This window comes from Podarcis filfolensis, assembly GCF_964270895.1.
Source record: "Podarcis filfolensis genome assembly, chromosome: Z".
NCBI classification, from domain to species: Eukaryota; Metazoa; Chordata; class Lepidosauria; order Squamata; family Lacertidae; genus Podarcis; species Podarcis filfolensis.
The window spans coordinates 36,030,034-36,055,055 of NC_139617.1; the positions used below are offsets into that span (position 1 = coordinate 36,030,034).

The 25,022-nt window shown below is 47.4% G+C and overlaps 1 protein-coding gene across 5 annotated transcripts in view; it reads right to left on the reverse strand.

The window, feature by feature from the left end:
• The window catches only part of RALGDS (ral guanine nucleotide dissociation stimulator), a 91,010-nt gene extending 66,261 nt beyond the window's left edge, over positions 1-24,749 (reverse strand). For 2 of the 5 annotated variants that reach the window (XM_083596341.1, XM_083596339.1), the window contains exon 1: positions 24,033-24,749. In XM_083596341.1, coding sequence (XP_083452467.1) covers positions 24,033-24,053 — 21 coding nt within the window. In that variant the 5' untranslated portion in view covers positions 24,054-24,749. Of the gene's footprint in view, positions 1-1,166; positions 1,657-9,526; positions 12,206-24,032 lie in introns of those variants that run through there. The other 3 variants (XM_083596340.1, XM_083596336.1, XM_083596338.1) reach the window with 3 other exon arrangements.
• Positions 24,750-25,022: the final 273 nt, after the last annotated feature.

Genomic DNA, 25,022 nt, shown 5'->3' on the forward strand with positions numbered 1-25,022 from the left:
CAGTACTGAGTTGGATGCAGCAATTGTCTGACTTCGTATAAGGCAGCTTCCTACTTAAATCAGCTCTCAATTTCAGAAACATGAGGACTGGAACCTCACTATTGTTAGAGGAAGGGGCTGTATTCCATGACAGAGCATCTGCTTTGCAGGTTCAATCTCCAATGGCATCTCTAGGTCTGGGAAAGAGCCCCCCCCCCCCGTCTGACACTTGGACGAGCACTACCAGTGACAGCTATCAAGAGACTGAGCTAGGCAGACCAATGAGGGGTTGACTTGGTGCAAAGCACATTCCTGGTTTCCATAATCTACGGCACACTTCAGGTAGTGACTACAAACGTAGGAAACTCTGGGAGAAATCTTCCCAGTGGCTTTCTTTTCTAAGAGAGTAAAGCCATATCTCTCATACGACGGCACTTCAAAGCAGAATGACACCTGCTGTTACAGAGGTCCACGCTACCCCTCAGAGCTTCTTGGTAATTTTCTAAGTTAATGTTGGCCAAGAGGCAAGGTGCTTTGGGCAACAGATTGCAAATGCTGCATAGGGCACCAGAGCAAGGCAAATGGGGCAGGGATGGATCTAAGTGAGAGGGAATTTCTTTTGCCCAAGAGCATGATGCACATCCACCAATATGTGTATGGAATTTTGATTTTCCATCACTCCACCCAAAATTCATAAGCCATGTGCATCTGGCCAATGGCCCATCCAGTCCAGCACCCTGTTCTCACAGCTACCAGCCAGATGCCCATAGGAAACCAGCAAGCAGGATCTGAGTGCAAGAGCCCTCTCCCCTCCTGTGGTTTCCAGGAACTGGTATTCAGAAGCATTGCTGCATCTAACGGTGGACAGCCATTGTGAACAGCAGCTTTCAATAGCCCCTCTCCTCCACGAATTTGTCCAGCCCTCTTTTAAAGCCATCCAAGTTTATAGCTATCACTGCCTCCTGTGGGAGTGAGTTCTACAGCTGTCTGAAGAAGTCCTTTCTTTGATCTGTCTTGAATCTTTCAACATTCAACTATTAGAACCCAGGAACCCTCTGAGACAGAAAGAAAACCAGGCAGTCAAACAAGCCCTTTGCCACCCCAAAGCATCCAGAGTCTCTGGAGCCCAAACTCTGCCGCCACCACCACCCCAGAGCTCCCCCACCTAGCACGTGGGCAATACTCACGTCGTCGTCCTGCACGCTCAGGGGAATATCCAGCATGCACATCTGGAAGGGCTGCACAAGCGCCTTCTGCATATTGAACAAAGGTTTGGCCTCCATCTTCCAGCAGGGTGAGAGACTCTCCTCCTCCTCCTCCTCCTGTCCACCTCCCAGAGTTATGGCTTTTCTCCAGCCAAAGTCCTCTGGGTCCCTGCAGCTGATACCCTTACTGCCGTGGAAGCATCTTCATCAACGATATGCTGTGTCTGTAACTGCTGCAAGCGAAGGTTTCCTCTTATTTCCTCTCCTTGGCAAATCAAAGGGGAGTCAGCAGGGAGAGGTTTCCGTGTGCGTGTCCAGGCGCAAAGACACACACACGCAGAGAGAGAGGGAGAGCCCCCTCTCTGGGCAAAGCGTGTAGGGTGCTCCCCTTTCGTCTCACACCCACTTCCCGGCTGCCCTGCCGTCCCTTCGCTCTGCTACCGCTCAAGCGCCTACTGCATGCAGCTCCCTGTACTCATCTACATGCCTGGCACTTGCATCGCACCAAGACGTTGCAATGTCTGCCTCCAAAGGCACAACAGGTTTGGGTGTCCCCCCACCCGCCCGCCTTCAGTTGGCTGTTGGAAGTCTGCGGCAACAGACCCAGCGGTTTCCCCGCAGTCCTCCGTTGCAGGCAAAAGCAGGAGAGCTGGAAAGGGGGTCGAGGGGAGGGGTGGTCGACGCAGCCACCATCACCCGCGGCCCCCTCCATTCTCCGCAGTGCATCCTTTTATTGTTTTCCAAAGGATCACATCCTTAGATCCCAAGGGCACCATGGTGAGTGGGGAGAGGAGAAGATTGAATAATTCATACCTGTTCAAGGCCAGGGAGATTCCCAAATACGGTGCATTGTCCACCAAAAAAAAATGTACGTGTTATTTGCACCCAGTTTTGTAAACACGCACTGCATTTGCAAATGGCACAGATGCCTTCATCATTCGGTCTCAAGCAGGGATGAAGGAACTGATCGCCCTCCAGATGTTGCCAGATTATGGCTAGGGATACATTCAGTTCAGTTTGAATTTTAATGAGAAGCTACAAGGATTCACAGTTTCTCAAATAATATGCAAACCAAACCAAACCTCAGCAACCCTTCAGAATTCACACTCTTCCAAATTTTGCAGTGTGGTTTGCCAACCGAAGAATGTTTACAAAAATGCCTCATCTTAGGGGAAAGTGACATAGAATTGACTATATTAGTTAAAATAACATATAAAATGCAGTATATTAAGGCAGCAGTCATCAACCTTTTCAGACCTAGGACCCACTTCTAACCCAAACATGTATTTGGAGACCCATTTATTAATCTTCCACCATATATTTGCATGGTGGCAATGCCCCTGCTGTGCCCAGCCTTGGATCAGGCTATGACCCACTAACGGGTCCCTACACACCAGCTGCATTAGGAGAAATCACTTGCAACATGTTTATTAAGAGAAATTGCAATGAAATGCTGGCAGTTTTAGAAAAGAATGAATTCACAAACATGCAAAAACGTGGCGATCTCAGCTTAAGATTGCAAAAAGGAGAAGCTGAAATTGACATATTTGTCCACCTTTAGCTACAACTCCCATCATCCCAGACCATTAGCCATGAACATAAGAAGACCGGCCTGGCTGCTGGATCAGGCCAATGGGCTACCTAGTCCAGCATCCTGTTCTTACACTAGCCAACCAGGTGCCCCCAGTGAGAAGACTGCAAGCAGAACCTGACTGCAACAGTGTCATTCCTATTTGCAGTTCTCTAAATTTGGTATACAGAGGAGATAGAACTAAGAAATTCCCTGCTGGATTGGGCCAGAAACTCACAGAGGATAGCATCCTGCCTTCGCAGTGACCAACCAGCAGGGGCCAAGTGCAACAGCACTCTCCCCACTCGCGATTCTCAAGATTCGTACTCGATGTTATCCACTACAGACTTGGCTTTCTAACCACTAGACCACAATAGGTAATTGGCATACCCATTTCCCAGCTGGGAAACTGAGGCTGAGAGAGTGACTTGCTTAGTGCATGTTTCAGAACGGGAATTCTGATCCCAACTACTGATTATGCCTCCCCACAACTTGAAAGCGCAATTTGTTTGCTCAGAAGCGATTCCTATTGTGTTTCAGTGGGACTAACTCCCAGGTAAAGTGGTTGTATAGGACTGTAGTCTTAATGAGAATGTTGCCGGATTTCCATCATCAAATGCATTGTTATGATCCACAGGCTGTTTCCTCTCCCTGTTACATACTCTCGTGTCAGAGGGCAGAATCAAAAGGTTTTTAAGCAAGGGGGCTATGGAAACAAACTTGGCCAAAAGCAACAAGGGGCACTTGTTTTGAGGAAATCCCCACCCCTTCTGAATTGTCTGGAGGTTCTAAGCATCCTTCTTCCAAGGTGGGTCAGTGGGAAGGGGATAGAACATAATCCTGTCCAGGAGCCAAGCAGTGCCATTGGCAAATTTGTTTTTCATTGTCTGACCTGAACATGCTATAAAAAGATGTAGTTGGGCACGGAATCCACTCAGTCACTATTCTGTTATAACTACTGTTCTGCATGGTAAACAGTTTGGTTAGCAACAAACCTTTTGTATAGTATATTAATGGGCCCAATCCATTCATTGGAGTGGAGGCTGGTCTATTAGGACAACTGAGGGAACTGCCCCACCAACCTTAGTCTGCTCTCAGCCAGCCCCCACCTGCCTGCTTTCTTTCTTACAACCAGTCCAGGGGGTGGCCCTGCCTATCAGCTTCCTCCTCCTTAGTGTAAGTGTTGCCCCTTGAACTTCTCAGGAGGAAAGAGGATGGGGAGAAAACTAGAACTAGTTGGCTCTGCCTGCCATTGGCCCTGGTGTCGCCTACTGTTGGGCTCCCTGCCTTCTGCCCTACCTCCCTCGCAACGGGTACCAACCATCACAGAGAGCACCTGCTCCCACACCATCCTGCTTGCACCTTAAGTTCTGTTTCAGATGGTCTCCCAGTGTGCCCATCCCCTAGGTTGGTGTGGCTGGGTGGCCAACAAGGGAAAGGTCCTTCTCTATGGTGGTTCCACAGCTACCAGAGGTTCCAGCTGAACCAAGAGATTCAAATGACAAGAGATTCTAAGTAAACATTAGGAAGAGCTTCCTGGTGGCAAGACACTTTCCACAGTGGAACAGACTTTCTCCGAAGGTGGTGGACTCTTCTTCATTGGAGACTATGAAACAGAGGTTAGGTGTCCATCTTTCAGGGAGTCTTTAGATGTGATTCCTGAATTGCATAGGGGTGGTCTTGATGGTTCCTGGGGTCCCTGCAAATTCTACAATCTATGATTATATGACAATGGGTGGAGTTTTGGATCTCCCACAAAAGTGGGAGACAATTCACACGCTCAACTGTCAGTAGGTTGCTGAGTGATGTGCATTTGTGTGTGAACTGGGCCTTTCTCAAGGGCAGAGGAAGGGGGTGGAGGGTGAGTGGGAAACCAAATAGATCTGCTAGTCCACTCCAAGTCATAATCCCCAATGGAATACTGCCATGCTGTCCAGAATATGCATGCAAAATTAATCTGCAATCAAGACCTTACACAATGCTGGCTGGCCTCTTAATAGGTACAGACACCAATTAGCAATGCAAAACAAACAGATAACGACCATTAAAGAAGGGGGGAAACACATTAGGTTTTTCTCAAGGATTCAGAAGCATGATTAGCACTTGCTGGAGGAGGGGGGCTTTTTACCCACCCCCATCCAAAGCCAACCAGCACCAAAATATCTTACAGACATTGGCGGCTGCTGCTGCTTCAGCTCCAGGAAAGAAAAAAATGCAGACGGCTTTGGGTTTCCCCAGTTCCCCTCCATCCGCCAGGCGAGTACCACGTACTGTCTCCATGGAGACAGCCACATGCAAAGTTGCTGTGCTGATGGAGCACACTACAATGCAGGATACGGCCCCCTTGTGCACAATAAGATCAGTTGGTTTGCAGGTGGTGGTAGAGAATCTCTAGGAGGCTGTAAAGATGCTGATTTGGAGAGCACAGCCAGCAGCTAAATTCCTCGTTTAACACCTCTAATGACTAGGCTTCCAGGCTTTAATGGATTTAATCAGTAGATCAGCTATGGTGAATCTCAGGCCTGCCAGGCTTCTGCATTTGGTCCGCAAGGCAGCTTCAGAGAAGCCATGCCACAGCTGCCCTGCACACCATATGCAGTACAGTTTAGCATCAGAGGTGAGATGGGAACAAACTGAAAAAAGAGCCAGTATAGTGTAGTGGTTGGAGAGTTGGACTAAGACATGGGAGAGACCAGGGTTCAAATCTTCCTCCCTCGGCCACGAAGCTCAGTGGGTTCCCTCAGGCCAGTCACTGCCTCTCTCATCTTAACCTACCTCACAGGGTGGTTGTTCTCGGGATGACACGAGGAGAGAACCATTAGACACCATTTTGAATCGAGATGTGAGACTGAACCTTTCAGAACCGCACTGATTTTAACCAACTTTTGTGTGATTGTTCCTGAGATCAAGACACAGTTTTTCATCTGTGTTTGGATACAGTCGGATAGCATTCTGAATCAACTGCGCTGGTTTTAACCACTGATCTTTTGGTTTCTTAGAACAACTGAGCAAAGTTTAGAAGTCACCTTGGCAATTACATGGCACATAAATAAACAAATCATATCTCAGAAGGCAAGGGCTGGTCCCACTCTTGCTTATTTCAATCTGATGGATCCTGGGAACTGAAGTTGCTAGGGAGTGCAGCTTCATGAGGGGGGAAACTACGGTTCCCAGGATACTTTGTGGGGAACCGCATGGTTTAAATGTATGGCAAGCATGCAGCCAAAGCACAATCTCTTTGCATCCTTCCTGATAACACCAGTTCAACTCAGCAGACTTTCACCTGAGGTGTCCCTGAATGCCGAATGTGTTAAGTTTTCATAGCCACTCCCCTCCCCTTTTGCTGGGAAATCCAGAAAGCCTTTGCTAGCAGAACAGCTGATGTTGAGGAATGTCTTTGGCCTCCAGGCGTGGAGAGAGGAATCTCACGTCATCTGTGGCAGGCAGGCAGGCACATACACACAGACATAAAACTGTGCTGTGTGCTATTAGAGCCACTGGGGGTTGACCCCAAGAGATGTCACTTTGTGACACTTTTTCCTGCCCCCCCCCCCATTTAAGCCCCACAAAATCCTGTGCTGTAGGTTAGAGCTTCACGTCTGAGTGGGGATTTGAATCCTGGTCTCACAAGTCCATATCTGACATTCTAACCACTACACAGGAGGTGCAGGTTACAGCAACAGCTAAGGTGACATTCTTCCACCTGCGCCGCATTAAGAGGTGGTCCCTTACCTTTCCCACCCTGACCTGGCCACAGTGATCCATGCGACGGTCACCTCCAGGCTTGACTACTGTAATTCGCTCTATGCGGGGCTGCCTTTGAAACTGTCCCAGAAACTCCAGCGGGTGAAGAATGTTGCAGCGAGGCTCCTCACAGGGTCCCTGCCATGGGAGCATATTCACCCAGTGCTTTTCCAGTTGCACTGGCTCCCAGTGGAGTATCAGGTTAGGTTTAAGGTGCTGGTTTTGACCTTTAAAGCTCTTTGTGGCTTAGGGCCCTTGTACTTATGGGACCACCTCTCCTGGTAAGCCCCGCAAAGGACCTTAAGGTCCATGAATAACCATAGTTTAGAGGTCCCGGGCCCTAAGGAAGTTAGATTATCCTCCACCAGGGCCAGGGCCTTCTCAGTGGTGGCTCCGACCTGGTGGAATGCTCTGTCCCTGGAGACCAGGGCCCTGCAGGATTTAACTTCCTTCCACAAGGCCTGTAAGACAGAACTATTCCTCCTGGCTTTCAATTTGAACCTGGCCTGATCTTTTGTTCCCCTTCCTTCCCTCCCCCTCCCCTTTTTGTGAAGATTGCCTGCTCTGGGATCCCACAGCTGGTTCTCCCCTGGTCTCCTCGCTGGCCCAAGAGGGACTAATTTAGCCAGCTAGCCCTGGTGATCATCTAATGTTTATTGGACGGATTTCCCCCCTAAATTGATTTTTGATTCTTGATTTTATTGTTATTTACACTTTAAATCATATTTTATGCTGGTTTTTTTGTTTGTTTGTTTTGTTTTTTGTAGCATCAATTGAGTGTTTTAAATTTGTTGTTAGCCACCCTGAGCCCAGTTTCCTGAACCGGGAAGGGCGGGGTATAAATAAAAAATTATTTTTATATTATTATTATTATTATTATTATTATTATTATTATTATTATTACACCACAATGCTCCTCCTCAGCTGAACCATGCAGATTGAGCGGTATTGTTATGGTTCAAGGACACAATCCACCCATGCCAAAAGCACTCCAGGAGGGTGCAGAGCAGGAGTGTTTAGGAGTGTGGCCTGGGGAGAGTCCCAAGGACCAAATAGAGAGGCAGCGAGGGCCACATCGGGCCCCCAGTCCTAAGATTTCCCACCCCTTTCCTAGAGACTCCCCCTAGGGCCCCAAAGATCTCCATGATGAAGGTGTATACTTTGCACTCAAATGACCCAGGCCAACCCTTTGCAGCCTGAGCCCTATAAAACAAAGTCAAAACAATGCTTGGCAACTTAACAGGTTGTGTCATGAAGTTTATGCTGTGCCTTGCGTATATGATCCATTTATCTTCAAGGGAGAGTTGTGACTGCATCATAGTCTCAGCCTTAACCTTATTGTGTGAACAAAAGCTTGACGCTGCCATTATTCTGCGACCTTTTGAGAATACTCTGCAACCTCTCCTTCATAGTTTTCCTAAGGTGTTTTTTTTATTGCCACAATGGATTTGGTTTTTTAAAAAAATAAGCTTTCTTCTTCCTCCTAATTTTCTCCTTTAAAAAAATTAAATCAATAAACCCACAGATGTTCCAGTTTATCCATTCTGTCTTGGTTTCATTATGCTGTATAGCTCAAGAGTACCCCTTTGGACAGAAATAGCACAACCAATGTAAGGAACAGGGTTGTCACATCAGGAGCATGCCAGACAGTGAGATTTCAGGGCCCAAACCTGAGACCTAGGGTGGGCTCTGGTGACATCATGGATGGAAGCCTCTTGTGATGTAATGGGGTGGCTTTTCAAGATGAAGGTTAATGTGGTGGTGGGTGGGCTATAATTTGCAACCAGCTTCTGCTGGGCTGCATGCACAGTCTTCTTAATTGGTTTTTATTGTTCGAGAAGGCACTCTCACCTACCTAGAGATGCCAACCAGTGGATGGTGCCAACCAGTGGATGGTGATGTGTTGATGGTCCAGTATAAATCCACCACTAATGTGCTATTATTGTGCCAATAACATTTCATAAAAGAATAGATCCACACACAAAACCCCACACCAGTCTAGAGGGGCCAAAACAAATTAGTCAGAATTAGTCTGGCCCCTCTTTTCCTAGAAAAATAGCACTGCTCAGAATACTTGCTGATCTACTTCAAATCACTCAGAGATTTATTGCTAGATCTTGATCAGCTTTCTGCCCACAGAGGAGATCCATGTCCAGGTCTCAGCTCATTCACGCTAATTCAGGAGGGAGTTTCAGACAAAAGAACATCTCTCAATCATACCCCTTTTTTGAACAACAGGACTCAACACCAGAGAACTTGTGGGAGGATGACAGAAGTCACTGGAAAGGCTGATAAAACCTAACCAGCCTTAGGGTAAAATAAATGGAGAAGTGAAGGATGAATAGCCATCCCCTTCCCTCCTCTTCCCCACTGTCAACGCTGAGAACTATAAACTCTCGGTGGGCTAAGAGCTGGAGCTGTGCTATCAGCCAACTCCTAAAACAGAATAGAGGTTTTGAAGGCTTCCGGCACCAGACCTATGTAAGAAGCGGAACGGATCCAATCCTGCCCTAGCCAATCAGCCATTCTTGCTCTCTGTGCTAAGCTTCCCACCATAATCCTTTCCGCCCTTGCTGGGCACTTGATGAGACTATCCACCATTGTGCTGAGGACAGTGGTCTCCTCCCCCAAGTTCCTACCCCAACAGCTGATAGAAAAGCACTTAAGGGTTTTTCTGAGTAGCAGAGATGGAAGCTCTTTCTAAGGTCCAACAGAAATTACCTTCCCCATTTTTTATTTGCAGGGGGGCGGGCAGATGTTCACATAACTGTTTGGGACAATCCACAGAAGGATCAACTGGATTTAAGCAGTATGGGGATTCAAACCCAAAGTCTCAAATCCAAGGTAGAGAAGCATCCCCCAAAATGTTGCCCCCCAGATACATGGAGACCACAGCTGCCATAAGTTATGCTAACTGGGGCTGATAGGATTATAGCCTCCAGACACCCTGAAGACAGCATTTCAGGGAAATGATGACATAGAGCAACCAAACACACACTCACACCCATCTCCCAGCTGCCCATCTGACCTTCTTTCTGCCTTGGTAGCTCCTCAGGAACATCACGGAAACTGAAGTCTCCTCTCCCTTCACGAAACGCCTCCAAAAAGACCCTTTTCTTGAACATGCCTGCCTCCTTGGTGGGGTAGCCCTGGCCCTGGATATTTTCCATCCTCGAGGAAGCTCGCTCACATTCTTCATGCCTCGCTCCTTCCAAAACAATGAGTAACACCACCTCCCCACCGCGGCACTCAAACTCCCTGACAGACATGGCCTCACCTGGATGAAGCATGCTTAATATGTCCCTCCCCGTGACCTGGAACGTGGAGTCAGGCAAGGGAGGAGCTAAGGAACTAGGCAACCTGGCTGTTTATCACAACAACATAACCCTCCAGCTAAAAGCTCCAGAAGCGTTAAATGCAAGAGGTACATGTTTAAAAGTGCAGGGGGAAGGAGGGGGGAACCTTACTTCTTCACACAGCACATAGTTTAGATATGGAATTTGCTCCCATGAGAGGCAGTGATGACCACCAAGGAGGAGTTGATAAATTTACAGAGGAGGACAAGGCTGTCAGTGGCTGCTAGCCATGATGTCTGTTCCATCCAGTGGCGGAGGAAGGTGGGGGTGGTCCGACCCAGGTGTCATCCCTGAGGGGGGTGACATTTGGTGTGCCACCCGCTTGCGACTCCCAAGCCTCCCTGAGTCCTGAAATGTCAAAATGAAGAGAGAAGGCCACTGGGAAAGCGGCGCAGCTCCCCATCTTCCCTCGATGGATCGTTTTGACAGCTCTGGAGTTGGGAGAGGCTTGGGAGTCGCGGGCAGGTGGCGCGCCGAATGTCCGCCACCGGCGGCTTACTCTGCCCCCCGTGGGTGGCTCGCTCCACCCCCCAGCTGCAGGGCGCGTGTGCCGCTCCATGCACCTGACCAGCTATCCCGTGCCTGGGAGGGCACCCTCTGCGCCCCGTGACCCTCGGTAGCATGCCCTGCCCCCCTCAGGAGTGCGTCTGTCCTGGGTAGCGTTGGCATATGATCCGCTGCTGGTTTTATCTACCCCCAGAGCATGCCTCTGAATACCAGCTGCTGTGAATCACAAGTGGCGAGAGTTGCTGTCAGGCTCAGGTCCTGCTTGCAAGCTTCCCATTGTGGCATCTGGGCCACCACTCAGAACAGGATGCTGGACTAGATGGGCCACTGGCCTCATCCAGCAAGGCTCTTCTTATGTTGTTAATATTCAAAGAGGGACAGAGATGTGTGTGAACGTATGGATGTGTGTGTGGCTGGAGAATGGCCACATTCAAACCATGCATTAAACCACTGCGATAACACCAAATAATTCTGTAAGCTGTACGTAATATATCTATGGGTGCTGAGAGTGGTTGGGAGACTCCCCTATTCCCCTCCCAGAACTACAATTCCAAAATGGTTTAACAATCAATTCCTCTTCCAAGGGAACTCTTGAGAATCACAGCTCTGTGAGGGGAATAGGAGCCATGGCTGTTTAAAGTGGTATCTGTGGTGTATTATCTGCTACCTGGCGGGGAGGGGGATTGTTGCAAATAGCTATATAAGGAAACCACTCAACCTCCATTTCCTCAACTTTGAGGAAGGCAGCCTCTCTCCCCACTGCTTCCATAAGGCCTCCTTCCAATCCCAACTCAAGTTGGCTGTCCCACAGGGAGGGAAATGAAAGCAGAGGGAAGTTCATTTCAAGGGTATATACATCCCTTTCCCTGTCCCCGGGCTGGCCTGGATTTCTACACACCATTTCACTTACAAGGAAGGAAAGTGAGGGGTGGGTGTTCAGGATGAAAGTGGGTCAGGATCCCCAGAGAGCTTTCCGTTGCTTTGATGGACACATGCCAGGCCATGGAAAGGCCCTCGACTGACCTCCCTGTTAATGGGTCGGCATCAACTACATTTTGCCTGAGACTGGGCCCCTTTCTGGAGCTCTGCCCGGATTCCTGGAATAAAACTCAAGGTGCTAGAGGCTCAGAACTATGGAGAGAGGAAATTCAGCTGCTCAGAGATGGAAAACGGCAGGAGATATTCCAGGCCTTGTTGTCGCTGGGGAGAAAAGGTGGCTGGTTTTTAAAGGGGCTAAATCCCAGAGGTATAGTGATCAACAACAGCCCCTCAAGACGAATCCAAGGCTGTGCACACATTGCACATTTAAAGCACATCCCTAGCCCAAATAATATTGGGAATTGCAGTTTGTTAGCGGCTTCCTACATTCCTCTATGCTAGTGTCTCATAAACTTGAAAGCATTGTTATTGCCTCATTCACTTGTGAGAAAAAGGAGGGCCTACCTGCATTCAGGCAGGGGACAGTCCTAACCTGATCTGGAGATGTTGGAAGTATGGCTGTTATTGTGGCAAAGCAAATGCTATTACCACTGAGTATACTACATTAAATTCTTTGAAACCAAGAAACTGTCTTGTGTGGGCAACTATTATTAATTAATTGGGAGGAATTCTACACATTCAATGGGTGCACAACACTGCTTCATGGTTTAGCACCAATCAAGTGTCTGTGCTTCCATTTTGGAGTCAAAGGGGCAATGTCATGTTGAATCCCCAGCCAACCAACCATACAATGGCGAGGCAGCTTTTGTGAGCACATTCAGGCCTCATTCAAGGGGGCAAACGGGAGCTCAGATCGCAATACCCAAAGCCCCCAGGTCCTTCTGCCAGGTTTGTCATGTCAGTGCTGTGAAGAAGGCGGAATGCATCTGCCGAACTTAAAAAAAAATCCCACTATATTGCCATGGCAACTAGGACAGGCTTTGAGGCCTGCTCCGAATTCCAGCCTCTGCCCTGCAAAAATAGGTCCCTGGAGGTGACGCCAGAGCCCCTTTTCAGACAGAACACCCTGCCATTACTAGTGCTGTGACCACAGCCCCAGGGCAATGTGGGATATGGCCCCATGGCATATCTTTACAGATAATGTACACGGGACATAGATGAAAAGGGTGGAATCTGAATTATTATTTTTTAAAAATATGAAGGCGAGGCCCAGAATGCAACAGCTATTCCCGCACCACCGGGACATGAGCTTGTGAGAACAATGCCTAAACCAGATATGAGTAACCTATGGACCTCCAGAGATTGCTCAACTACAGCTCACACCAGCCCCAGCAAACATGGCCACGGGTCAGGGATGATGAGAGTTGTAGTCCAGCAACATCTGGAGGGCCACCTGCCAGTGGTGGGCAGAGCCAGAGGCAAACAAGGGACAGAGCCATGAATTTAATTTGGCTAGTTCCTATACATACTTACACACCCCTCTTGATCCTTCTCCCAGGCAAGCAAGAGGCATAATTAAAGTCCAAATGTTCCCCCAGGGCCAAAAAGATAACCAGCCGATAAGCTGAAGTCTCTCGACTACTCCAGCGTCTCTCCCTTCCTTTGTTGTTACATTCAGAGTTTAGATTGCAAGCGCCTTTGAGCAGAGACTTATCTCTCTTTGCTTATACAAGCACCCAAATATCCTGATGTTTTGTACTCCAATTCCCATCAGCCCCAGCCATCAATGCAAATGGTAAGGGATTAAAGGAATCATAGTCCAAAACATCTGCAATGGACATTACTATACATTGAGGAGTTTGCATAAATAAATCATCTTCAAGATTCCCATCCAGTGTTGACAGCAAAATGGCCTCTCTCTTTTTCCTCCAAAGGGAAAGAGAAAGATTGAGAAGAAAGCCAAGATCCTACTCCCTGAAAACTCAGTGGCACTTCAGGGTCAAGTCTCCAGAGATGGCCCATGGGCCAAATGCGTCACAGCTATTGGGAAATGTCCTCCTTGGTGGGAAAGGCGTTTTCTAACCCAATCCCTCAAGAGCCATTCTCAAGTTATTGCCACTTGCTATTTGCAAAGGAAATAGTTCAGGCCTGGATCACTCATCACGACACTGGGAGAGTAAAGGGCTTCTCCCAAGGAGCAAATGAGGGACGAAGGGCTATGCAGATAGTCACAGGTTCAATCTTCAGATAGGGCCAAGAGAGAATCATGCCTGAAATCCTCTGCCAGTCCATGTTGATAGTATTGAACTAGATGAGCCAATGGGCTGGCTCTGTATAAGACAGTGTTCCATATGCCTACAAAGCTGTACAACAACCCATGTTCAACCACTTTTGGCTACTGGAGATGACTGCAGTGATCGAACAGCCCTCAGAAAACTAGGGGCATGTTCACATTGCGACATTAGAGCATAGTGAAATTGATTCAGGGTTAGGTCCGTCCGTCCCCCCGAATTTCTCCCCCCTCCAAGCTGTTCACATCAGCATGTCTTCATTAGAGTCAGATTTTCCCCATTTGTCTACACACCAGGGGTCTTTGACGGGTGTGCGTATCTTGACCGTCTGCAAAGGTGTTCATACCTTGGCTGAAGATGAATTAGGAACGGCTTGAAGACTGCAGTAAGTGTGAAGCTGGCTTGAGAAAACAATGAAACACACAGTTGTATTTTATAACAAAGTACAGGATACATATGCAGTTTGGATAACATCATGGGAACACAGATTAATAACCCAGGACTGGAAACATGGTGAGTCAGTGGGAATGTGAACACAATTTATATGTCAGTGAGAAGACTATGATCTATATCCAATGCTAGTCCTCCAATGCTAGTAGACTCATTGAAATTAACAAACATAGGTAACTTAAACCCACTAATTTCAATGGAAAGTTAGATGGATTAATGCTAGATGGTAGCAGTACTTGGAATAAACTAGCTCAGGCCACATTCACACCATACATCTAAAGTGCTATGATACCACTTTAAGCAGTCTCAGCTTCCCCAAATTAATCATGGCAGCTATAGTTTGTTAAGGGTGCTGAGAGTTGGTAGAAGACTCCGCTATTCCCCTCCTATTGCTATAATTTCCAGAGTGATTTAACAGTCAATCCCTGTTCCCTGGGAACTCTGGGAATTATAGCAATAGGAGGGGGAATAGGGGAGTCTCCTACCAATGCTCAGCACCCTAAACAAACTAAAGTTCCCAGAATTCTTTAGGGGAAGCCATTACTTTTTTAAGTGCCGTTGTAGCACCATAAACATGTGGCGTGAATGTGGCCCCAGAATATCTGAACTATGCCTGAGAGTAGCTCCCATAACTGCCACATGAACAGAACATGAATTAAGTTTGCTTTGGGGTTTAATAAACCACAGCTTAGCGTTGCCATTTAATCCTTCAACAAATTCATGAGGCCTGCCAGTTTGATGCTTTGGTGTCAGACGGCAACCTTCATCATGTCCATTTCCTGTCTCCAGCACTGACAGAATTGAGATGAAGATGTCCAGACATTCCCACTGAGAGAACGAAAATAAGCCCCAGACATCCTGCGGAACAGGTGAGGCCCAGTTCCAAGAGGGACTTGAGATGCAGGCAGAAAGATAACCAGCTCCTCCTAGGCACAAATCACAAGAAACTTAAAAAGAAAAAAGTATTGTCCATTTTTGTGAGCTCAGTCCTGTCTAGAAGGTCAACCCATTTATCAAATTATCCATCAGAGAGGGTGCTGGTATTATTTTGCAGTTAAGTGTTTTTACCCCACCCCCACCCCCGGCAACCTTTGGAAAAAAAGAAATTTATCCTGGATGCAGCCCGTCACCCTTGACGTCAAGCCTACATGCACAAACATTGTCTTTGACCGCTGGCCAAACGGTGCACGAGGCAGGAAGGACAAAAGAAAATGGATGTGGAGAAGATTCAATAGAGAAAACAAAAGCTCAGTGAAGACGTTTGATTGCACATGATGTCACGTGTGGAGTTGCTTTAGTGCAGGGATGGCCAACGTGGTGCCCTCCAGAAGTTGTTTGGCTACTACTTCTATCATCACTAACAACTGATCGTGCTTGCTGAGGCTGATGGGAGTTGTAGTCCCAACAACATCTAGAGAGCACCACGTTGCCTATCCCTGCTTTATTATTGCAGGCAAAATCAGTTGCACTGAGTTCTCATTTAAATCAACAGGACTAAAGTCATGACTACACAGGAATATGCTTTATCGGAACATTGGTCCACCTAGCTCAGTATTGTCTACACTGACTGGCAGCAGCTCCCCAGGGTTTCAGGAAGGAGTCTCTCCTCCCTAGGCACTGAACCTCTGATCCAAAAGTAAAACAGCTAAAATCCAAGATTCCAGTCCTCATGATTCTGAAATATTTATATTCCACTATTCATTAAAAAAAAAACACCCAGAGCAGTTTACAACAACTATACAGTGAAGGCTGATTTAAACAGTCCCACTGAAACTTGTCTTCTGCTGAGTCAGCGTATTGGTCCATCTAGCTCAGTGTCATCTACACAGACTGCCAGCAGACAGGCATTCAGGCAGAAGCCCACCTGATCTGGAGATGCTGGAAGTTGAACAGGGAATGTTCTGCACACCAAGCAGAAGTTATAACACTCAACTAGAGGTAGACGTGGTGCTTAAAGGGCCAAATCCTCATGAAATTTATTAGCATTTTAGTGCAAATTTCTCCTAACACACACACACACACACACACACACACACACACAGAGAGAGAGAGAGAGAGAGAGAGAGAGAGAGAGAGAGAGGGACCTATGTTTGGATGTAGCTTTGACTCAATAACACTTTTTTGCAGCCATTTCCCCATACAGAATGCACATTCGTATGCAATTTTCATTAAAAGATTCATTTTTATGGTCACTTCTCCTCAATATATGCATTTTTGTAAACACTCTTTGGTTGGAGACTGGCATTGTAACATTCATATATGTGTGAATTTTGAAAGATGGCTGAGTTTTGGTTCTCGTGTCAATTCAGAAAGCACAAATCAGGTTGCACTGCCTTTAAATGAGGACTGAATTCGATTCCCCCCCCCCCCTTAATAACTCGTCCTCACTCTTGTGGAAACACAGGGTGTGAAGCCTTGCTTGAGAGGAGAATTAGGCAACATAAAGCAACCAAGGCCAGCGCATGTCAAAATCAGAACGGTGACATTTTGCCAAATTGAAAATGTCTAGGTGGGAAATTCTGCTTTGGCTTCAGCTGTAAGCTGTGAGAGGCCTAGTCTTGCCTGGAATTCTGAAGTGTTTTGAGAGGGAACACAAGAATACAAAATCACTGTAACACAAAACAGCTTACACCACACAGTCAATGTGTTAGTTACTGAAGTGGCGTAAGACTCTTCACTGCTTTAACCTGGTGAGAAGAGAAGGGAGGGACAACCTAATATAAACAAAGCAGAAGGCTCCCCCTTCTGGCTGGCAGAAATGCAGCAAGGACCTCTGTTTGGAGCAGTGTTCTTCCCCCTCTGTTGTTGAATTACAAATCTCATCCTCCAGACCCAGTTTAGCCAACAGCCAGGGGTGATGCGGGTTTCAGTTCAACAACAGCTGGAGATCTATAGTGGAAGACCGCTGGAGGAGGCCTCCAGATGTTGCTGGACTGCAACTCCTATTGTCCCCTGACTGTTGGCCATGCTGATGGGGACTGATGGGAGTTGGAGTCCCACACCATATAGAGGGGCACAGATTCCCCAGCTCTAATCTAAGGAGAGGCATTGTCCCCTCTCTCTCCTATGAGGGAAGGCCTCTTTTAAATAAGAGGCATTCCTCCATCTCTTGTAGGCAGTTTCTCAGATCAGGGCTGGGGAATTTGTGTTCTTCTAGTGATCTTTAGACTCCAACTCCCATCATCCCTGGCTGTTGACCATGCTGGCTGGGGCTGATGGGAGCTGGAGTCCAGCAACATCCGTAAACCTACAAAAGTTATCCACTCCTGGCTCAGAATAATTCCTGGGAGTTGTTCCAAGAGAATCTCCAGCTCTTTCTCTCAAAGGGAACGGATTGTCCGAAGCATTCAACACAAAGTGCACACATACATACTGTGCATGGCCAGAGAGGAAGGTCTCTTTTGCACACTTGTTGCATGACTGGATTTTGGCAGGTGCAGCCTGCCCTAAGGAGAAAAAATCATTTAATGAAACTCATATTTCATTGCTGATTGGGACGTAATCCTTGATCAGGGAGGGTGGTGCTGATCAGAGCTGGCAAAAGGTTAAAGTGGATGATTTTCTTTATTTAAGGCTTGTATGCGTAATAAAAAATTAAGCAGACATAGCCCTAGCTACCTTTGAAGGTGACCTGGAAACTACAGTGGTACCGCTTCAGGTTACACACGCTTCAGGTTACAGACTCCACTAGCCCAGAAATATTACCTCAGGTTAAGAACTTTGCTTCAGGATGAGAACAGAAATCGTGCTCCAGCGGCGTGGCAACAGCAGGAGGCCCCATTAGCTAAAGTGGTGCTTCAGGTTAAGAACAGTTTCAGGTTAAGAACGGAGCACCGGAACGAATTAAGTACTTAACATGAGGTACCACTGTACAACTAATCCAGAATGCAGCAGCTAGACTGGTGACTGGGAGTGGCCGCCAAGACCATATAACACCAGTCCTAAAAGACCTACATTGGCTCCCAGTACGTTTTCAAGCACAATTTAAGGTGTTGGTGCTGACTTTGAAAGCCCTAAACAGCCTTGGCCCAGTAAACCTGAAGGAACGTCTCCACCCGCATCGTTCAGCCTGGACACTGAGGTCCAGAGCCGAGGGGCTCCTGGCGGTTCCCTCACTGTGAGATGTGAGGTTACAGGGAACCAGGAAGAGGGCCTTCTCGGTGGTGGTGCCCACCCTGTGGAATGCCCTTCCATCAGATGTCAAGGAAATAAACAACTATTTAACTTTCAGAAGACATCTGAAGGCAGCCCTGTTTAGGGAAGTTTTTAATGTTTGATGTTTTATTCTGTTTTTAATCTGTTGGGAGCAGCCCAGAGTGGCTGAGGAAACCCAGATGGATGGGTGGGGTATAAATAATAAATTATTATTATTATTATTATTATTATTATTATTGGCACAAGCATTTCTTAGCAGAGGTGAAGAACCTGGAAGAGTGGGGTTCAAATCCCTTCTCATCCACGAAGCTCACTGGGTGGCCTTAAGCCAGTCACTCTCTCCAGGCCTAACCTACGGTACCTTACAGGGTTGTTGTGCAGGGATAAAGAGAGAAGCCTGTATGCCATGAATTCCTTGGAGGAAAGGTAGAATATGGCTGCTTTTAACAGATATTAAAGCTATTTTTCAAAAAACATGGACATAAATGAATATCTACTTTAAAATATTCTAGGACCATTTTACAGACCTAAAAGAGAAAGCTGAGAAAGGGAGGGGGTTTGGGAACTATAATTGACAGATAAATTAATTTGGGGAAGTGCTGTGCATGCAGAGGGTCCGAGGTTAAACCCCCAAGGGCATCTCCAGGTACGAAAAGCATGGAGTCATTGTAGAAAATACTGAGCTACGTGCACCAATGGTCTGACTCAGAAGAAGGCAGCATCCTAAATAAAATGAGAACTAGAAACTTGATTCCCTGCAAATGAAAGCTGAGGTTCTCTGAATGCCAATACTGTACCACATTCTGAGACTTGTGTCTCTGTGTTGGATATCAGGACTTTCTTCCACTTCTGCATTACACACAGTCCCTTAAACCTGACATAACCCCAGCCTTCTTGAACACTCCACACTTCCACAAAATCAAGTGCATTTAGATCTCATGACTTGTAGTCAAACCACAAGACTTAAACACAAAGAATGAAACTGATTCTTCACACATACAACCACCTACACAACCGCATTACTGTACAACAGCAGATCATATAAATCAGAACACCATCTGCTTCTGCAGCACAGAAGCAGTTCAACAGTTAAATGTCTGGACCCACCTGTGACAACCATATCTGCATCAAAGGCAAGTAGGGCAGGCGCTTTCCTTCAGAATAAGGGCTGTTGATAACTTGTGGCTAGACTCTGGTGCTTCTATAAAGTGAAGGTTTTGTAACAAACACTTCCTTAGACCAAACACCAGAGAAAAGGAAAGAAGACTCTCATGCCCACTGCCAGATGTTTTCATAAGAGGCAGGATGTGAAAGAGAGATATTTCTTGATAAGCCTGCCAAGGTTATTTTAAATATACTCCTCTTAGATACCCATAAAGGAAGGTAAAAGGAAGGGGGGGAATATATAACATTTCCAATTCATTTCCACAGTATGGCTTTAAATCAAAGCAAGTATGGCACCCCCTTTCTCCTGAAATAGAATCGATAGCTAAATGGAACCTCCAGGTACAGCTGCAGTCTCTCTCTAACATACGAAATACTGGGCACCTGTGGGATAGTTTTGTACATAAGAAGGATCAGGCCAGTGGCCCATCTAGTCCAGCATCACGTTCTCACAGTGGCCAACCAGACGCCCCAAAAGGAAGGCTACAAGCAGAACTGGGACGCAACAGCAACTCTTCACCTCCTGCAGTTTGCAGAAACTGGCAATTCAAAGTATTACTGCCTTCAAAAGAGGAGGTAGAACATAGCAACTGGGGTTAGTCACCATTGCTAGCCTTATCCTCTGCAAATTTGTCTAATCCTATTTTAAAGCTATCCAAGTTGGTGGCCGTCTTCTTCTTGTGTTCTGGACTTAATGGTATTATGGAAGGGGGTGCTATTTAGATGGTAATGTGTATTCTGTGCTTCAAAATATGAAAAAACCAGCCCTTCACCAAATGGAATCTCCCTTGCCAAGTGGAGTTCTGGACCCTGGACCCCAAAATCCTTCCCTGATGGCACCATTGGTGGGGACAGATATCTGAGTAGGAATATTGCTTTCATGCTCTGATTGGGGGTTTTCCAGCAGCCAGCTGGGAAAATGTGTTGGATCCTTTGGCTACTTAAGTCACGTAAGGCTTAAAACGAGAGTAAAAAATCCCAAAGAGGCTTGTCCTCCAGCAATGACACTGTCCTGGAATTGAACAGAGGGGGCCTCTGAGCTTGTACAGAGTGAGCATTGAGTAACACACATATACAAGAGGGAGAGAATTTCCAGTACTGGTGCTGTGCCAAACAGTGGAGGCTGGTCCATTAGGACAAAATGGGCACTGCCCTATGAACTTCAGTCTGCCCTCAGCCAAACATCCTCTCTCAGCCTTGTGCAGAGCTTATCTGAGGCCCAAGGTGGGAGTCTTGTTAGAATAAAGTTATAAACTCAAGCAAAAAATTGGCCGGTCCCTGGTGGGGCCCCCAGCCAGCTTAGTCCTCTGAGGTCCAGGGCAAGTGTACCCGACTGACTGCCCTCCTGGCATGGGCTTGCTTTCTTACAACCAGTCCAGCAAGTGGCACAGACTGCCAGCTTCCTCCTCCTCCTCCTTCTTAGTTGCTCTTGCAGAACTCATTAGTGAGGAGGATAGGAACAAAACCATAATTAGTTGGCTCTGCCTCCACTTGCCATTGGCCCTTTCTCCACTCATTACTGGCCCCATCTACTTCTTGGGCTCACTGCCTTCTGCCCCACCAGGCCAAACAGGCACAAACCATTACTGCTCCTGAAACACTGGTTGCTCAGACCAACTGTAGGAGACAAGTTAATATCCTTTCCTACTAGGGTTGTCAGACCTCCAGGTCTGACGCAAAGTCTCCCAGTTTGCCTGGCCGTCTCCAGGCAGCAACTGATTGGCATGAATCTCCAGGTATGCGAGGTGGCCTTTAATAATAGTAATAATGACAATAAAAATGATGATGACGACAGTGCATACAACTTGCAAGCTTCAGCCCAGCAGGAGCTGACTGCAAATTATAGAAGGGACACACTGGGGTGGCTCTCCTCTGCTCTCCTCTCCCAATTAACCTCCATCTCCAAAGCCCACCCCGTGACATCACTAGGAGGCCTCCCCCCATGACATCATCGGGGCCGCCCCAGATCTCAGGTTTCAAATCTCAGGCTCTGGGATACTCCTGAACTGGCCAAATTAGTGAATATTCTTTTCCTATGTCGCTGAGGATCATGGTGGGACACAAATTTCCCACTCCACAAAAGTGACTTCTCCAGCATCCTCCAAACACTGCAAGGATTCATGAGAAGGGATGACAGGGATCTCAAACCATGTTAGACAGGTTTCCTGAAAGTAACCTTCTTCTTTCTAGGCAACTCCTGGTTCCCTCTCATGGTGGGAATTAAATGAAATTCTTGAGATTGAATTCCCTCACCCCCTAGCAAAGCAGGGATGGCGTAATACAGCTAAGAGCACGTCCTCTCGGCAGAGGTGAAGGTGATAATTTGGCAAACCCACAAAAGCATCAACAACCCCATTACGCAAAATGTTTTTTTGTGGGCTAACTGGAAGGGGTGGGGGAGAGCTAGAAGTGCCAGGGCTTCAGAGCTGGCTGGAAGCCCAGTCCCAAATTTAGATGAGTACATCTGGTGTGGGAAGGCCTACGGCACATGCTCAGAGGCATTCTATAATTATATCATCAGCATTATTAATCCACGAGTCCTGGAGCTGGTTCCTAGGAACAGAAGAATATGCCTTCTACTGAGACAGACCACAGGTCCATCTAGCTCAGTATTCAGTATGAGTCCATCTAGCTCAGGGATTCAGGTAGGGATCTCTCACAGCCTTACCTGGAGATGCCAAGGATTTAATCTACATGCAAGGAAGCTACTCAACCACTGGTGTGGCCTGTTGAAAAGCAGGTTGCAACAAACACAATATGTTTTAAAACACATCACACACACACACACCAAGAATCCTGGGAACTGTAGCTTTTACCCCCTCACAGTGGTACAATTCCCAGCAGCCTTAAAGAACTACAGTTCCCAGGATTATTTTATTTTTTTTTTTTTTAAATATTTTTATTCAAAAGTTTTTCCATGTAAACACGACATACATAGACATACAAAAACAAAACGAAACAAAAAACATGTACCATTTCGTATCCTAATTTCTTATACCTTCCTTCCCCGACTTCCTCATACCTCCCATTTCTGTATTCCAAATTCTTATCAATTGTTCAGCAAATACAGTTCCCAGGATTATTGAGGGGAAGTAATGTGCTTTAAATCCTAAGAACACTTGGGGGAAGGGATGCCACCTTCTTTGCCAACCAGGCACCCTCTAGAAGTTTTGCACTACAACTACCAGCATGCTGGCTAGGGCTGCTTAGAATTCCAGTTCTAAACTTCTGGAGGGTTGGCAAAGGCTGTGTTAGTGGGAAGCACTCGACACATCCTCTGAGATTGCCTCCCCTTCTAATTCATGTGATCTTCACCACTTCCAAAGTGGAAGCCCTTGTGTATATATATTCGTTTCCAGAATGTCCTGAAATTGCAATTGTTCATGTACATCTTTTTTTAGTTTCATCTGGTCTCCACTCCCCCCCCAACCCACAGTCAACTCGAGAATTGCCTTCCTGGATTAGAGTGGGGGGGGGGGGGAGGAACCATCTGAGACCAGCTAGTCAGAAGCATCACAGAGCTCAGGACCAAGGACTTGGAGGAATAGCCTTTCATGATCACCTAACCCTTGGTTTGTACTGAAAGGCAAACTGCTCCTGAAAATGGAGGTTCTATTTTGCTGTCATAGCTCATACAGCCACCAGTCAGCCTGTCTTCCTCCTCTCTAATCGTACTGTAAGAATACAAGGGCTGGATCAGGCCAAAGGTCCATCTTAGCTCCTCCCTTTCCAAGAAGCTCAAACATAAGGCAGGGAGGTGACTGATAAGGTCTTCCTCATAAAAGGATTCAATCAGCTTCTGTATATCCTGGCCGACTGTAGACTGAAGCACTGTGGGGCAGAGACCAAAGCATTTTCATTTATGTTATGTTGTCAGATGCCACACACAGCATAAGCTGGGGAAGGGCCATAGTTCAGTGGCAGAGGGGCCCAGGTTCAATCCCCAGTGGCATCAACAGGTAGGGCTGGGGGAGAGTCCCTGTCTGAAACCCTGGATAGCAGCTGCCAGTCGGTGTACGCAGTACTTAGCAAGAGGGGTCAATGGACTGACTTCAGCAGAAGTCAGCTCCCCAGCCCTTCCTTAAATTCAGAATCATGAGGACTGGAATCTTACTTCCTTTTTTAGGGGGGAATGCCAAAGCTTAGTGGTAGAACCCTTGGTCTGCATGCAGAAGGCTCTGGGTTCAATCCCTGTTGTCTCCAGGTAAGGCTGGGTGATAACTGCTGCCTGAAATCACAGAGAGCTGGTGTCAGACAGCATAGATTGTGCTGATTTAGTATAAGACACCTTGCTATATTCCTATTTATCTCAGCCTTTAATTCTGAGCCATTCTTAATAGTTTCTTAATTCATTTTTAGGGGGGAAAGTCATAGCAGAGAGGTAGAGCTCAATCCCCAGCCCCTCCAGGTAGAGACCCCTTGGAGATCTGCTGCCAGTCAGTGTAGACAGTACTAAGCTATATAAGGCAGTTTCCTTTCAACAACAACAAGAAGCAGTTCTGACTAAATAAGCCACCTGTCCGATTTCCACCTGCTGGCAAACCCCAGATCGCAAACTCTCGGGGGCGAAGACCTGCCTATTATTCCCCCCATTTGTGGGGGGTGGCTGCTCTTTCGCTTGCGCTGCAAAGCATTACCAGGGGGTTGGACTAGATGCCCCCTTCGGGCCCCCTTCCACCTCTACCATCACGATTATTATTTTCTAGCCTTTGCAAAAGCGCGCGTCCTTTACCTGGCTATCCAACATCATCATCTCCCGCTCATCGTTCCCAAAGGCTGTTTGAGGAGAAAAGGCGCAGAAGAGGAATCCACGCAGGGTCGCTTGCCCTGATCGCCGGGTCACTCACTGGTCGCTTGCCATGCGGTTATAAATCCAGCTCAGGAAAGGGCTCTCCCTCTTTTACGCCTTGTCAAGAGTCCTTGCTGCCTGGCTTAGCCCAGTTAAGAAAGGCGGCCGCGGCAGCAGGTCTCCAGCGAGCCTGGCGATGCTCCAACCCCTGCCACCACCACCCGGGAGTAGCTCAGCGTCTTCTTGGCAAGCCCATAATAATCCCGTCTTCCTGATCTCCTTCTCCGGGCGGAACTAGGGCGATTCCCAGCCGGCGGCTCCATAAAACTCTCTTATACACGGCAGCCGCTTTTTGCGTCCAGCAAAGGAGGAATTATTATTTTTCTCTTCGCCACCAGCACAGTCTCGTTGCTAGTCAATTTCGCTTCCCTCCGCCTCCCCCGGCCTCTTCAATTTCCTATTGTTGTCTCCCCGCGCTGCTTGGGGAGAGGAGCGCCTCGCTTCTTCCCTCCTGGTCGCTCTCCTGCAAAAAGAGGTCCATGGGTGAAGAGAAAGCAGGAAGAGGAAGGGAAAAAATGGATCTGCTTTTGGGGAGTCTGGAGACAGAGACAGAGAGAGACAGCGCTCTGAACGTTGCGCGCAGCTTGCAACAATTTGCAAAGGGCGGGGGTAGTGAGCGTGCGAAGGGGAGGGGGGGACTGAAATGACTCAAACAGCCGCCAGCAGGCTTTTAAAAGATCGCCTCTTCGCTTTTACTCTGCTCCCCGTCTCCCACATATTTTTCCAAGCTAGCAAACGCCACCTCGCGTTTCCAAAACACAGTAAACCGCAAGGCATCGTTGGGTGGGAGGCCCCTGAGCGCGTGCAGAGTGCTTTCCCCTCCTCGAAGGGGAATCTATATAGCCCATATAAAGCTTGCCTAATAAGGAGGCA